At 39.8% G+C, this 14,900-nt stretch overlaps 1 protein-coding gene across 2 annotated transcripts in view; it reads right to left on the bottom strand.

Annotated features, from left to right (window-relative positions):
* The window catches only part of prickle3 (prickle homolog 3), a 36,397-nt gene that overhangs the window by 4,251 nt on the left and 17,246 nt on the right, over window positions 1-14,900 (bottom strand). For both annotated transcript variants that reach the window (XM_034696772.1, XM_034696773.1), the window contains 5 exons: window positions 5,397-5,580; window positions 5,047-5,160; window positions 2,883-3,020; window positions 2,323-2,526; window positions 1,492-1,678 (listed from right to left, as the gene is read on the bottom strand). In XM_034696772.1, the coding sequence (XP_034552663.1) occupies window positions 1,492-1,678; window positions 2,323-2,526; window positions 2,883-3,020; window positions 5,047-5,160; window positions 5,397-5,580 (827 nt within the window). The remainder of the gene's footprint in view (window positions 1-1,491; window positions 1,679-2,322; window positions 2,527-2,882; window positions 3,021-5,046; window positions 5,161-5,396; window positions 5,581-14,900) is intronic.

Genomic DNA, 14,900 nt, shown 5'->3' with positions numbered 1-14,900 from the left:
GTAATAATAATTGATGCATACCTTTGATCCCTAATCTTATTTATATATCACTTGAAACAGCATTTTAAGCTTACTTTAAGAGCTTTTAGCTAGGAGGAATAATAAAGATTTCTCTGTTACATATAAGCTTTTATTTGATCACAGTACACTTCACACTAACTCATAATTGTTTCCATAAACTTCAGCCATTATGAGATAATTCTCTGCCTTTAAGAGGAGGTGTTACATCCAAACTTTTTATACTTGCTGGATGAATGTAAGGAATTTTGTTTGATATTCATGACTGTTATCTGTGCAGTTAGAATAATTTGAAATTTGAATTGCAAAGAGGGTTTTAATGCTGCCTTCACTGACCTCTCTAGCACAAGAGGAAAAGGTAATTTTCATAAACAGACCTGAAAATGAATCTACATAAAATGAGCTCACTCAGTTTCCAAAGGTGATTGAACACCTGCTCTTTTCCTCTCTGTACAAATTGAGAAGTGATACATTTATGCAGCGCTTTTATGTTATATTAAACTTTACTGTCTGACAGTCTCAGTTCAGATTCTAAGGTATGTCACAGGAATCCTACAAGATCTGTTCTCTCTGGAGAAGATCTTTCACATGAAGGGGTTTATTGTGAAAGTTTACTACTTCCTGTATAGGGGCATTTCCTTTGTTTACCTGTATTGCTAAGGAGGGACCTCAAACACATCCATTGTTGGTTTGCACGGCACTCTACCCAGATTACAAGTTGTGAAAGGACACAGAGTGTGCTGACTTCTTTACGAGTCCTACAAGATCTGACCTTGAAAAATTCTTAGCATGATTTTTACATAAGTAACAACCTCTTCATTGAACACTAGACCAACATGTTAAGGAACTAGTTGCACACTTGAAAGATGCTTTAGTTTTACTCCCTTAAAAAAAGCATCTAACTAATTTACTTTAATAAAAAATCAGTGTTACCATATTTATCTTTACTTAGTTTCTATGATCTGTGAGTAAACACTAATTTGCAGCACATGTAACCAGATGTAAGTACTTATAGATGTATTAATATTCATCAGGCCCCCATCTGGAGGCTGATGAACAAATACATAATGATGTTATAATCTGTGGCAGCCATGGGGTTCAATTCCCCTTCTGTCATTTGCAGCTACTCTCTCCTCCCCATTCTAACTCTATCCACTGTCCTGTTCTCAGAATTAAGGCATGAAACCCCCCAAATTAATCTTAAAAATAGGACCATGGATGATAAAGTGATAAAACACAGCTTTAATTAGATTATATGTGAGTCTGCAGGAGAAGAGAATGGGTTCTACACCTCTTTCATCTTCTTTGAAGTGTTTCTTTATTTAATGTTTTAGTGTTTTTAAATGGGGCCTGAAGTGGAACTCAAAGAAAAGTGTCACAAGAGAAATAGTTGAGATTCTTCTTCTGCCTGTAAATGACTGTTCACTTTATATAAACAACAGAAAATGTGATTTTTGAGACATAATACAGTACCTATGTGTTCTCCACAGGTGTCGCAGTACTCGGCGTACATGGACTCGTAGCAAGTGCAGCAGTACGGTCGACTCTCCTTCATGATGTAACGCTGACCGCCCAGCGCAGCCTCGCACTCAAAGCAGCAGAAATGCTTCATGTGCCAGTATCTCCCCTCTGCCTCCGTACATTCATCCGCCAGAATAATCTGAGATTGGGAGAGGACAGTAAGAGTCACGAGGACAGACAGAGACAAAGGGGTCACTCGGCACAGCGGCCGTGATGTCATGGATGTAAACAAATCATGGTCGTTAAAATGAGTACTGAGGATTTGGGTTAACAAGATGGGGAAAGGAAGATGCTATCAGTGCCATGTTGCAGGCTTAGCCGTGTCTAGAGAACTCTTGTAGGTCAGTCCAATCGGATCCATTAGGGAAGTACATCAACTAATCTCTTAAGTCACAGTGAGAGGCCATTCAAAAAGGAAAAAAAGAGACAAAATTTGTGCACTCTGCAGCGATAAGAGAAATGTTCAAATCTAGTGATAGTAAAACGTCTGATGATTCTTTTACTAAGGATTACTGTGGAACAGAAAACATCATGTCTCATAGAAATCACTCTCAATGTTTTGGTGCTCAGTCTAATTAAGAGACATTTTAAAATCTCATATAAGAATTTATCAGTTAAAAAGGAGAGAAAGGAAAACCAACCGTAAAACTCAAGCTGTGGAAATTCGCAGCTGTATTGTTAGCTTTTCTGACCTGCCCTGCACTTTGCATTTACAGGCCTGCTTGAACACAGCTGCAGACAAAAGCTTATTAGACAGGTCAAGGATTTCTATGTTGAAGTCACCTCGTCACAGGCCTGACAGCGCGGTTTGAGCCTCTCAGCGTGGTGCCGGCCGCAGTAGATCTGTCCGTCCTGGTAGAAGTAAATCAGATCGACGAGCAGCTCGCTGCAGGAGGCGCACTTGAAACACTGCGGATGCCAGCAGCTGCCGTGTCCCGCACGACTGGCAAACACTGCTATGTCTCCACCGCAGATCTGCCTGCCGCACTGGAAAAAACAGATTGAGTTGGGTGTGAGTGGAGGTGTGGTGCAGAGGGAAGGAAGTTAGGAGATTTTATCCTTTGACAAATGGTGAACTCTGCAGGTCGCACAGCAATTTGCCTCTGCAGCCCCTGTAATCATTAAACCCGTGTGTGCTGTGGCCCCTGAGCCATGCCTGCACATACTTGCAATTGAACCTGCTGCGGTGTTATATAAAGAAGCCGCCTGCATGTGTTTTAATAAGCTTCCACCTGCATTAATTAAAGTTATATGAGGATACTGTTGTTTTTGAGCTTTACATTGGCCTGCCCATCAGGGAACCAGACACGTTTTCTGCACATAAAATAAAAATGCTGCCCTACCTGCTTGCAGATGGCTCCAGTCATAGTCACAGGGAAGAGTCTGACGACGCCTCGGCCTAAGTTATCTCTTTTCCTCTGCTGACTGAACAAACGCAACTCCTTCTTCTCCTCGTCCTCCAGAGAGTTACAGTACTGAGGCTGAAAGAAACACAGAGAGTCAATCACATGGAGGTGCATTTAAGATGATTTATAAAACTCATTAATCCAATGTACTCAGCAGGATGACCTGTTTATAGATCTTAAATAGCAGGTAGAAATTTAAGACGTAGTAAAATTACTGCCTGAAAATAAGTCAAAAACATGCAAATTATTATTATTATTATTCAATGATTGTACTTGCTCTATTTACCTTTTTTTGTTTTTTGGGAGGTTTCTGTTCAGGGTTTAGTGGTGCTTTTGAACGTTCCACCAGCACCCTTGATGTTCCTTTCTAGGCTAATTTTGACTATACTATGTATATTTGTGTTTATATTCACCATTGTGTCCCCGATTATTATGAATGTATAACCATAAAAAATCTATTAAAAAAAAAAAGGTGGAAAAAGTTCTGAAAAAAACAAAAAAAACAAAAAAACAACAACATGCAAACTGTCCAGTTAACTATATAAATGACATAACAACATTACAGCTATGACACAAATGCATAATTATGAATTTAAAAAGGGAAGAGAAACTGATATTTGTGGGGGGAGGAAAAGACACAGCTGGTAAAAACAAACTTAAGAGAAGCACCTAGTGTGATATTTGCATCCCTCTGTCAATATTTGTCTACGATCATCGTCACAGACCTTTTTGTTTGTCCTCATAAAATCACATGTTTATTTAACATTGTAAACAACATTGATTTACGAGCTACAGATGAATCCATGTTGTTGTTTTTGTCTTAGTTTTAATTAAAACACTGTTTATAGTTTTCCAGGGACTGTTCTCTGTTTAGGGTTGTTAGCACGCTGGTTGTCTGTTTGACTTGTTACATGTGAGCGACATGCAAGAGGTGAAAATAATAAGACAGGAGGAGGAGCAGTGATGGAGCCACAGGTTGTGGGAAAGCCCAACCAAAAGGACTTTAATAAACCGATATTCATCAATCAATGTTAACCCTCCTGTTATGTTGCGGGTCACATTGACCCATTTCAAAGTTAAAGTGCTTGGCTTAATTAGCATAAACAACATATAAAATGAAAATGGTTCATTTCACACATTTGCAACCCTCCCTATATGTTTATATTACATAGATACCATTCGAGGGTCAATTTGACCCTGCAGTCAAAGTGGAGGCTAAAAGGGGTCAGAAGTGTCAAATACTAAATGTTTCTTTGCAACTGTGTGACATATTTCACCCTCATCACTTTCTAATGTACATAAAAAAAGTTTTAACATGAATTTTCATAAGAAATTAGTGAGTTATCCTCATTGAACTAGGATCTGTGAGAATTAAAGAACACCATTGCACTAAATATTGGTTTAAATGGTTAGTAATGGAGTTAATAATGAGATTTAAAAAATGGAAATTGGGATTTTTTTGAATCATGAAATATGCCCCGTGTCAAGTTGACCCAGGAAGATTATTGCTGTCCCTAAGAAACGAACATAACAGGAGGGTTAAACTAAGGGAGCAGTGAGCCCAAACATGGTGAAAGTAACCAGAACAGTGAATAAGGAGATGTAGGTTTTATATAAATTGCACAGAATTATCTCAGACATTAAAATAAACAAAAGTGGATATGGACAAAAGTCCTTCCAGCATTAAGAGCTCAATTCACGTCACTATGATGGTTAATATCCTGATGTATCAAAACAGATCACCATAAAAATTCTAATTAAGTGTAAAGATAAAAATAGGACAAAATGATGTTATTATTATTGTATAGGGTTCAGTACATTTTAAAATAGCTAGTTCAAATTTGATGTAAAATATTTTTCCAGACAAAAAACATGAAAGTTATAAAAAACAGACTTTGGTTTGTTTTCTAAAAATAGAAAACATTGCTGCTGACATTTAAAAAAAACTCAATACTAATAATGGGGTTTACTGTGTTTTAATACAGCCATCAGATGAGACTGAAGGATAAGATGTATTGGGCATTGCAGCACACTGTTACCAACACAGCTGGATTGAAGCAAAACATTACATCATGCAGAGTCAGAGTGACAGTGCCGGTACCTCGCTGTCGTGGGCTGGGAGCTGGTGCAGCAGCTGTTTGATCCGATATCTCTCTCCTAGGCTGTTCACATAAGGCACTCTGTCCTCAGGCAGGCAGCTGAAGTACTGGTAAACCTGTACGAGGAGACAAGTGTGCTCACATAGAGGCCTAAATGACAGAGCTCAGAGAACACTTGATGCATTTACAGAGCAATTTATTCAATTAGCGTCATAAATCAAAATCTGAATGTGTTCTTCCCAAGGTTATAAAATTGTTTGAGTGTATGTATGAACATGTCCAAAGGGGAAGCACACATGATACATGCCTATCTAGGATTAAACTTTTGTCCCGTCTTGCACTTGTTTGCTACCTGTTCAGGCTTGAGTCCAGGTGGGACCCATGCGTACTCCTCTGAGGCGCAGCCCGAGTCGTCATCAGAGATGGAGTGTCTCTGGAAGTCTGACACCAGCTTCGTCATCATCTTTTCCAGTTGGCCCGGCACTGAGCGAACGGCATGCTCCTCTCGCACACACTTGCAGTGTACACAGATCTTCCTGTGGAGACAAGGAGGAAATCTATGAGCTTCATCCCTGGGGTCTTTTTTTTTTTTTATCAAAGATTTACAGCAGAAGCTAAAGATGATCAAATGTCAAACAGTTTGGGGAATGTCTCAGGTGGGATCTCCTGGTGCTTCAGGTACTAAGGTGCAAACCACAGAATTCAGATCTGAACTACAGTCAGGGTTTGTTGGATCTAACGTGAAGCTTAAAAAATACTGAAAAGTAACATTTAAAAGTCAAAGTTTACCTGACAACTTTTCTAGTTCATCCCTGTAGGCAGAAAACAAGCTCCCAAAACAATCACAAACACACCGCAGTCATGCAGGCGCTCCCACGTGTTGCAACAGTAATTTATGAACACACGTTGCGTTCGGAGACATTATGTCACAAACCAGCCCACACACATTCTTGAGGTTGACTGAACTGGCAGCCAAAAGTTAGATATGACAGTTGACACACCAGTGAACAAAATTATACCCAGATCATTAAAACCTTACTAAACTGAAAAATTCGTCATTTAAATCTCCTTTTTTTTAAAGATTATTTTGGGGTGTTTTGCCTTCATTGGACAGGACATCTTGAAAGTGAGACAGGATGATGCAAGGCGAGAGAGAGAGTGTGGGGTGTGGCATGCACCACATCCTGGCTGTCAAGTTGGGACCAGGACTCAATACCAAGAGTGGGCAGGGAACAAGTTGGGAATCAGGCAGGTAGATGGAGAAGTGCCAGTTCACTTTCTTGGAACTGCCAAGGAAGTGAGCAAGGCACCATGCTCCATTCTGCTTAGGGTGTTCCTCCACATGCAAGCCCTGTCACTCTGTATTTCCTCCTGTGCAATACCACAGGGTCCTGCCATAGGCTGTATAAAATATGAACGTAGTATCCATGACATCACCCATCTGTTTCTGAAGCACTGTTTTGAAGCCAATCGTCGGCTGGAGCCATATTGGAAATGCTGAACTCAACCTAACTTCTCTCGAGGTAAAGAGGTGGGCTTTGAACCTCCTCGCCAACAGCTACAGTGTTCCCGCCTGTCAATCAAGTCAGCTGTGCCTCTCATTGGAAGACTCGTAATCTCAATATCTTCAAAATCACTGCGTTAGAAAAAAATTCACCCCCCGTACAGTGTGTGCCGATCGAGAGATGAGCTATCCAGACTACACTAGTCTTTTGTACCAGGCTGTAAACATGTTTATTTCTGCTGTAAAGATCGTCTTCTTTGAATTGGTGTGTATGTGGTTTCTGGTACTTCCGGAGCCAGCCTCAAGCGGATCCTGGATGAACTGCAGTTTTTAGCACTTCTGCATTGGACTCATATTTGTAGACCAGAGGTTGCCGCTTGGTTGCATCGCGGTATGGTTGTAAGGCATCTGAAAGCTGTTCGCTTTTTGCCATTAAACAATAAAAAAACTCTCATAATAACATAATACAATTCCAGATAACATAAGGAAGCATAAGTGCCAGTTGCTGGTAAAATGGGTGCAGCTCTCTGAGATTCAGAACTGAAGAAAAACACAGAGACTCCTGCAGCGCCAAAGAGTTCTGGGAGCAACTTCTACCAAAAACAACTTTGCAGTCATTAAATGTGTCTCTCTCTCCTCATGTCTGCAGGGGGGATGGGGATCTATTCAAATAAAAGACAAATAGTTAGCAGTAACTATCCAACAGTCTTTTGCTTGAAATGCACATCCCTGAAACTGATGCTCTGCTTGCTTTAACTCTCATCACACTTTGCATTGGCGTCTCATTGTTGTTGTTTTTTTACCACTGTCAGACAGTCGTTTGCATAAACCAGTTATTTCTCTTCCCCTTTAAAAAGAAGTCAACATGTTTTTATTATGAAGGTTACAGTTTTGAAGCAGAAAAAACAAGAGCATCTGGGCTTAAGAAAGATGGAGTCAGTTTGATGAACTCAGCTGTAACATTTCAGGATTATTGGAGACATTTTTGGTAAAGGTACCTGTATCAGAAAAGTTCCTCTGTATAGTGCTCGTCTTTGTGATGTGCGTACGTGGTCTTAACAAGTGAAATCAATCTCCTCACAGATGTTGCAGATCAGACTATCTGGTTAATGCCCACATCAATGCTGACAACTCACTCTATCTGCATCTGCATCAGCACATCCCAAACAAGCTACTAGCAAACACACAGGAAATGAGGTCACTGACATAAGCTGGCTGTCAATCTGGAGGCTGTTAAGAGAGGGAGGTGAAGATGGGAGCAATAATCTCTCTCAGCCTCAAATTACACCCCTGTCTTGTCCCGGGACTCCTCACCACATTCAATCTGGTGGGTGTTAGGTGTGACTGTGTGGCGCCCCAGGGTTACAGTGAGGTGTGGGTGTCATGTGTGTGTGTTGATGCCACAATAGAGCCATATGTAGCACGTATTGCAAATGTACATCTCTGCTGGGATTGCATAACTGCCTGCCAGCTGGCACTTGTGGCTCAAGTTCACAAGGCACAAAGCTGCTTTATTCCAGCACCCAACCCCCATCCAAGCAAAACGCCAGCACACACACACACTCACACACACTCACACACACACCCAACTGCTGGAGAAGTGCATCACAGCTCTTCTTCTAATCAATCGTCTCAGAGAACCTTCTCTGAAATGTTAGCGAGGGCCGTTAATCTACGTGACAGATTGAAAGAGTTACTCAACAGAAGGAAGTTATTAAAAAGTTTCAGAACAGTGAAAAACAACCAGACCCCTTTAACTTCTTCAGCTTGTGACATGCAGCTGTCCTGTGCCTGGGTGGTGTTGGCACCATATACAGTAGTAGTTGTTTAGTAGGTAGAACCAATATAAATAATTGTAAACAAAGCAAGTCAGCTTAGGATAAGCCTTGTTGGCATGAATCTGAACCCAGCTGTACGTGTGAGAGTGGGAGGGGATGCCTATGCAAGTGGGTAGGAGGACGCAGGCTGAAGGGACAGATGGCAAATGAACCACATTTCACCCAGTCTCACCCCAGCACCTTCCCACCCCCCACCCTAAACACCATCCCCAGCCTCCACATGGGGAAAGCAGGGGGTGCCACCCTCACATGCAATCTGCAGCTATTAGGAGATGACAAAGCACCAATCTGGGGTTTTGAAAGTATGCAGAAGATTCACATCATTTTTCATTTCATGCGGTCTGCATATTTCCATCTAAGCAACATCAATCAATCTCACCCCTCACACCACTGCTATCCTGGTCCACAGCCTCGTCACCTCCCATATCGATTATTGTAACTCACTCCTCTTCGGTGTCCCTCACAAATCCCTTCATAAACCTCAGCTGGTCCAGAATCCTCCATCCACCGCATCATTACCAGAACCCCCCTCCTTTCACCACATCACCCCCGTCCTCCAGCAGCTCCACTGGCTCCCAGTCAAACTCAGAATCAACTTCTAAATCCTCCTGTATAGATTTAAGGCCATCCAAAACCTTGCCCCCCCGTATCAGTCTGATCTCCTCCACATCTCCCTCAGGTCTTCCTCCTCCCTCCACCTCTCTGTACCCTCTGCCCGTCTCAGCACCATGGGGAGCAGAGCTTTTAGTCGCTCTGCTCCCCAACTCTGGAACTCGCTCCCACCAGACATATGAAACTCTAACACACTACCCCTCCTCAAATCAAAACTCAAAATCTGTTTCAAACTGCATTCCCTGTCTAATTCCTCTGCTTCATTTTAACCTGGTGTTACTCTGCTTGTTGTTTTTTATTTATTTGATCATGTTGTTTTATTTATTGTGTTTTAATCTTTCTGTAAAGTGACCTTGAGTGTTGAGAGAGGCGCTTTAAAATGTATTATTATTATTTATCATGATGCTTCAAAATATTTTGCTACTAGTGCAAAATGAAACTAAAGCCTGGCCCGTGCACACTATGAGATATTCAAGCACCTTTTTCTGTTAGAACCTAAAACCACAGGGTCTTACTCTGCACCCAAAAGGCCACACGCTGAACCCACAAATAAGCAGATCAGCACACCGAAAGTACAGTCGGCTGTATGACACATGAAAAACATAACCGTTCTACTTCTCCTTTGTTGGCAGGTGGTTGTTAAAAATCCTGACTTCAGGGAAACTTGAAAGCACAACATTTCTGAAAGGCACTTCAACACTGCAATTTAGCGTTCCCTGCTGTGCTGAGCTCTGCTCTGTTCAATTATTTGAGTCACCGCCGCTGATCTAATGCAACCAGGCTTCATCCCCTCAGGCTGTGCACCAACTGGGTGCTGACAGGTCAAAGACATTAAAAGAAAGTTCCCACTGAGTGAAAATCCAATCACATTTCTGAAGTTTCCGGTGACATGTATGGACAGTTTTCACTTCTATAATTAGTAAACCACCAAACTCATGTTAAGTGATTCAAAGATGTTTGGGGTTAGCTGAACAATTGATTGTCATATATTTGGATTTATTTAATGTCAGTTGATTTTTAAGTAATTATTATGCTCAAATGTCAACATTTTAGTGTTTTAACATTTTTATTTTTCATAATTAAATAATTAAACAACAAACAGACTTTGGGATGAGTACTTCACAGACAAAAAAAAGGAGAGAAAATTATTTTGAGATTTGAGATAATTTGTATAAAAATAATTGTTAGCTGCAGTCAGAGTAAATAAGACCAGAGCTGTTAAATGTTGAAGAGGTAGGGTGACATGGGGTATTATAATTAAATTGTATAAAAAAAGAGTTAAACAACTTGCTCATGTTGAGTTCCATTTAAAGCTACTATGAGGAAATTTGGTTTGTATCAATTTTGGCGCCCCCCTGTGGACAAAGTGATACCTCTTATCTTTTGTTCTGTACATGCAAAAGTAGTGTTTTCAACAAAAACCGCAACCTGCTGTCTTTTAACAGCCAGATGCATCACTCAATGTGATTATTTGCCACGAAAACAGTCGAACAGTCGTTTCTAAAGCCAAATGTCAATCATGTGGTCTGACCCCGACCCCCCCTCTGAGTGGTTTAAGCCATTAAAAATGACAACAGAGAAGGTATCAGTGTTGTTGTTTATGTTTTTGTTTGCTTTTGAAGGTCATAAAGAGGCATCAGTGTTGGTTTCAGTCTGTTTCTCAGCTGGTGAAAAACTCCTCATAGTGCCTTTAAAGTATAAACTGAAAATGTCCTGTCCTGAATGTCCACAACAGCTTTGTAGTCTGCTTTTGTCTTTGTGCTAGTCAAGCTTATATTGATGATCACAGGGCTGATGTCATGAATCACAGTTGTATTGACCACAATAATCATCAGGGATGAGTCATGATTTAGATAGTCATCAAATCAAATAGTTCACACGACTATGATCTCATCTTAAAGCTCCTTTGATTTTTTTCATAGCTGGTTGTGACACAGACTGACACTGACACTCATACTCTTTTAAGACCTATAAAAGCGAATAGATCATCAGCATAAAGATTCATTTTTTCTATTTAGTTGTTTATAATGCCTGAAACTGCTAGTATTAGATGAGGCAGGTTTTCTTTTACACTTTTTGCAGCAATGATTGAGGGATACATTTGACTGTAAATATCAGGATGTTTTTGTGAGAAATCCCTCCTGACACATGTGCAGTACAAAAAGAGATAAAAGATACAAATTTGTCCAAGGGGCATGTCAAAATTGTCTCTAACCAAAAGTTCCTCACATGAGCTTCACTGATATCCAGTATAAATGTCCCTTGCTTTTTCTGAGGCCTGTTTTTAATTTAGTACAACTGCACCACATGGCTTTAGCCCATCTGAAAGCTTTTGTTCTACCACAGATAAATAGCAAAGAGGAAGAAAGCATGAGTGCCTGGTGCCGGTAAAGATGGTGTTATTTCGTGAGATTCGTAAACAAGTGCCATCAAAGAGTTCTGTGAGGAACATAGGTCATGAGAACATCATTCTCATAATCATCGAATCATGGATTTTTCATATTGACCTTGTCTTTTGGTCAAGTTTCTTAGGACAGTGTTAGTTGTGAATTGGTGCTATATAAGTGCAGATTTGATGGATTGATTGAACTTCTATAACACCTACATATCAAACTGCACTGCCTGAAACAACAGGAAAACCAGTGTGCACAAGGGAACAGAGTTAAAAGACTGAATCCACAACCAGCCATCCACGCTGTTATCAACCAGGGGACACCAAACAGATGCTTCTTTGCACCAGAATCCACAAACAGCCTCAAAATGTGCTCAGCTGAAACCTGAACAATGCTATCGGGACTAAAACACAGCTGTTGTTATGATTGTTATGAAGGATTTTGCATCTTTGTGCATCTATAATTATAGATAATCCACTTTTAGATGATTAACTGAATAATTATCACAAAAAATTAAAGAAAGTAACTCTATAAATTAAGACAGGCTGGTGACAGGCAGGAGGAAAGAGCATGTCTGACAATAGGAGACATAAGAAAAGTACACTGAAGCAAAATGTTGACACCACATGGAGCCTGATTTAAGTAATCTGAGTTTATGGAAACAGCAGTATTTAAAGGTGCTGTGAGGAACTTTCAGTTTGTTTACAAAGGTGTACATTTCAACACTACATACTGAGGCAGAATCTCCAACAAAACATCTCATCGTGCTTTCTTTCAACAGTGAGATGTGTCGCTCATTGTAAATATTTGCTGTTGAAATGTAAAGAAAGGCTGTTTCTTTAGCGTGCTGTCAATCACCTACTCCCTCGCAGGGGTTTCATGCATTAATAATGACAATACAGAAACTGTCAGTCTCGTTGCTGATGGGCTTGTTTGCTTTTTTAGGTCACAAAAATGTGTCAATATCAATTTCAATCTGTTTCACAAGCTGTTAAAAACACCTCAGAGGGGCTACATTTAAATTTCCTCTGCAGTGTTGAGTTTCTTAAAATAAAATGGCATCTTTCTGAAAATACCACCAGGTCTCCTTGCTGAGATAAATTATAGGTGGTAACTGTATAAAGGGGAGGTGAGTAATAACACAGCTGCACATGACATCATGTTTTGCTCCCAAAGTCTACACAGATATGTGTACAAAACAACACAAAGTCCGGCCATCAAAGGCAAAGACAATCCAAGCACACTCACACGAAACCTTCAGTCCCCCCCACATCTTTAAAACCTTAATGACTGTTTGAGTTTCCTGTCCCTCTAATCCCGCTGGAGAGTAAAAGACAGTTTCTTCAGTACCTGCTGCAATCATGACAAATTAGTCCAGCTCAGCCTCTGGTTCCATCCAGACTCGCACTCCTCTGTAGCTGTAAAGGTTTTTCATCCGGACCCTGTCTGGTTGTCAGCCGGTCTGTCAGTGAGAGCAGGATGCTGTATGGCAGCTCTCTACCATGTGCTGATTGATCTGTCTGCTCGGCTCTTTTTAATGTCCCCGCCACCCCCGACTCCCACCCTCCTCCGTGCTGACGGCGGGCTCACACAAAAGGCTGTGCCACACTGAACACAACAATACAAACACTTGAGAAACACACGTGATCTTTGAATCAACTGAGAAAGATCAGGTAAAGTTCAAAAGCAGGGACGTTAGTTACACATCTTAATAAAACCTGCCTGTTTACTAACAGTGCATTTGAAAATATGAAACACAGGAGCCTCAATGACACGAATAGTAAATGGACTGTGTCGCCTCTCCTCCAACCAGTCTGCTGTATGTGATTCATAACAGATGGACAATTGTTGCTCAGATGCAGTTATTAATCACACAAAGAAGAGGAGCAGATCTGGAGCCATGAGCAATGCCGTGCTGCTGGGATTTGTCATACTCTACGATCGAGATGACGACAAAGCTTCTCTGGTGGAGTATCAAGAGATGTGTCGTGACTTTTTAAGACTTCTGACAGTCACGACACATCTCTGGATTCATACCAGCTCATCTGACTCTGATCCAGCAGCATGTCGTAGAGAAGACGCAGTACGCTTTGTTTGTTGAATATTTACTTTGTGTTATTTCACGATACTTGACATTTTAAAGTGACAATTTAGAGAGGGGGTATTAAGCTAATTATCAGGCTTCACATTGTCCTTCTGATAGCTTTGTATTAACTTTATACGACTTCAAGCTAAAAAAAATCTTATCTCAGATTGGTGTCTTTGAAGACTCTCATTTCGGCCTCTGTCTGAAATGTTTCATTTCAAGACCTACATTTTTAGTCTCGCTTTTAACTGAGTTTCATTCTTATAACAGTTTTATTTATTTATTCATTCATTTATTTATTTATTATCTGGTTCAAATTTGTATTCTATTTCATTTATCTATGTACTCATTTATTTTATTTATGTTAAGTATAGCATCTTATTTTCTTTTAATGGTTTAATATTTTAGTGTTTTATTATCTTAGAAATGTATCTTATTTTGGTAAATATAATTTCCTTTGTTGAGTTCTAACATCTTATTTTACCTCCAGTGATCCTCATTAAGATATTTGGGAGCGTTTCCTTTTTTATTTCATTTTCATTGTTTTTATTACTATTGTTGCATATTGTGTTCTTAACCTTAGGATTGCGGTGTGGGTTTGGGGTCGGGCTGGGGGGTGGATCTTTTTCTTAATTTATTCTATTTTAAGTGGTTTTTATGTACAGCACTTTGTGTTACAATGTCATTGTATGAAAAGCGCTTTATAAATAAAGTCTGATTGATTGATTGATTTCAGCTACTGTCTCTTTAAGGCAACTCTTTAAAGCACACTGGAAACCTCCTCCACTGTTGCCATGCTATAAAGTTAATGTAATTTTGTTAACTGGTCATTATTGAATGACAAGGGTTTACCAGTATCAAAAATACTATTCGATAATCAGTGGCATATATTTGACGATTATTCAATAATCTAAAATAATTGCTTAAAGTAGTTACAATAAATCAAAATGAAACTTTTATGTTGAAAGTCTGATTAAAAAATGTAATTCAATGAAAATATTTGAAAGCGGGCTCTCTGGCACAAATGCTTCACCTAACATATATATATTTTTAATCTATCTTGCAATGGTGACAAATCTTTCCGATTCATGTTTCCAAAATGTCAGGCTTTCCTCACTTTTTTATCTTTTCAACAGTAAACTTAATAACTTTTCATTTTTGGATCATTAACCAGATAAAACAAGTGATTTCAATCAGTTAGTTCTGCCCTGGAAAGTTGTGATAGAGACTTTTATTATCATATTCCCAATACGTGAGAAATAATCCTGCTTATTAAGATTGTTGGTTAACTTGCAGCAAGTCTGAAGACATTAAAAACCATACAGCTGATTTTAAGGACTTTTTAAGAGTACAAATAGACAGTAGAGCTCATAAAAGCAGGCCGGGAATCCAGTATAGCAGCTATAAGATAATCCTTACTATA

This window comes from Notolabrus celidotus, chromosome 11 (genome assembly GCF_009762535.1).
Source record: "Notolabrus celidotus isolate fNotCel1 chromosome 11, fNotCel1.pri, whole genome shotgun sequence".
Classification (NCBI taxonomy): Eukaryota; Metazoa; Chordata; class Actinopteri; order Labriformes; family Labridae; genus Notolabrus; species Notolabrus celidotus.
The sequence above is the reverse complement of the archived record's forward strand: the minus strand, read 5'-3'. Positions and strand labels throughout refer to the sequence as shown.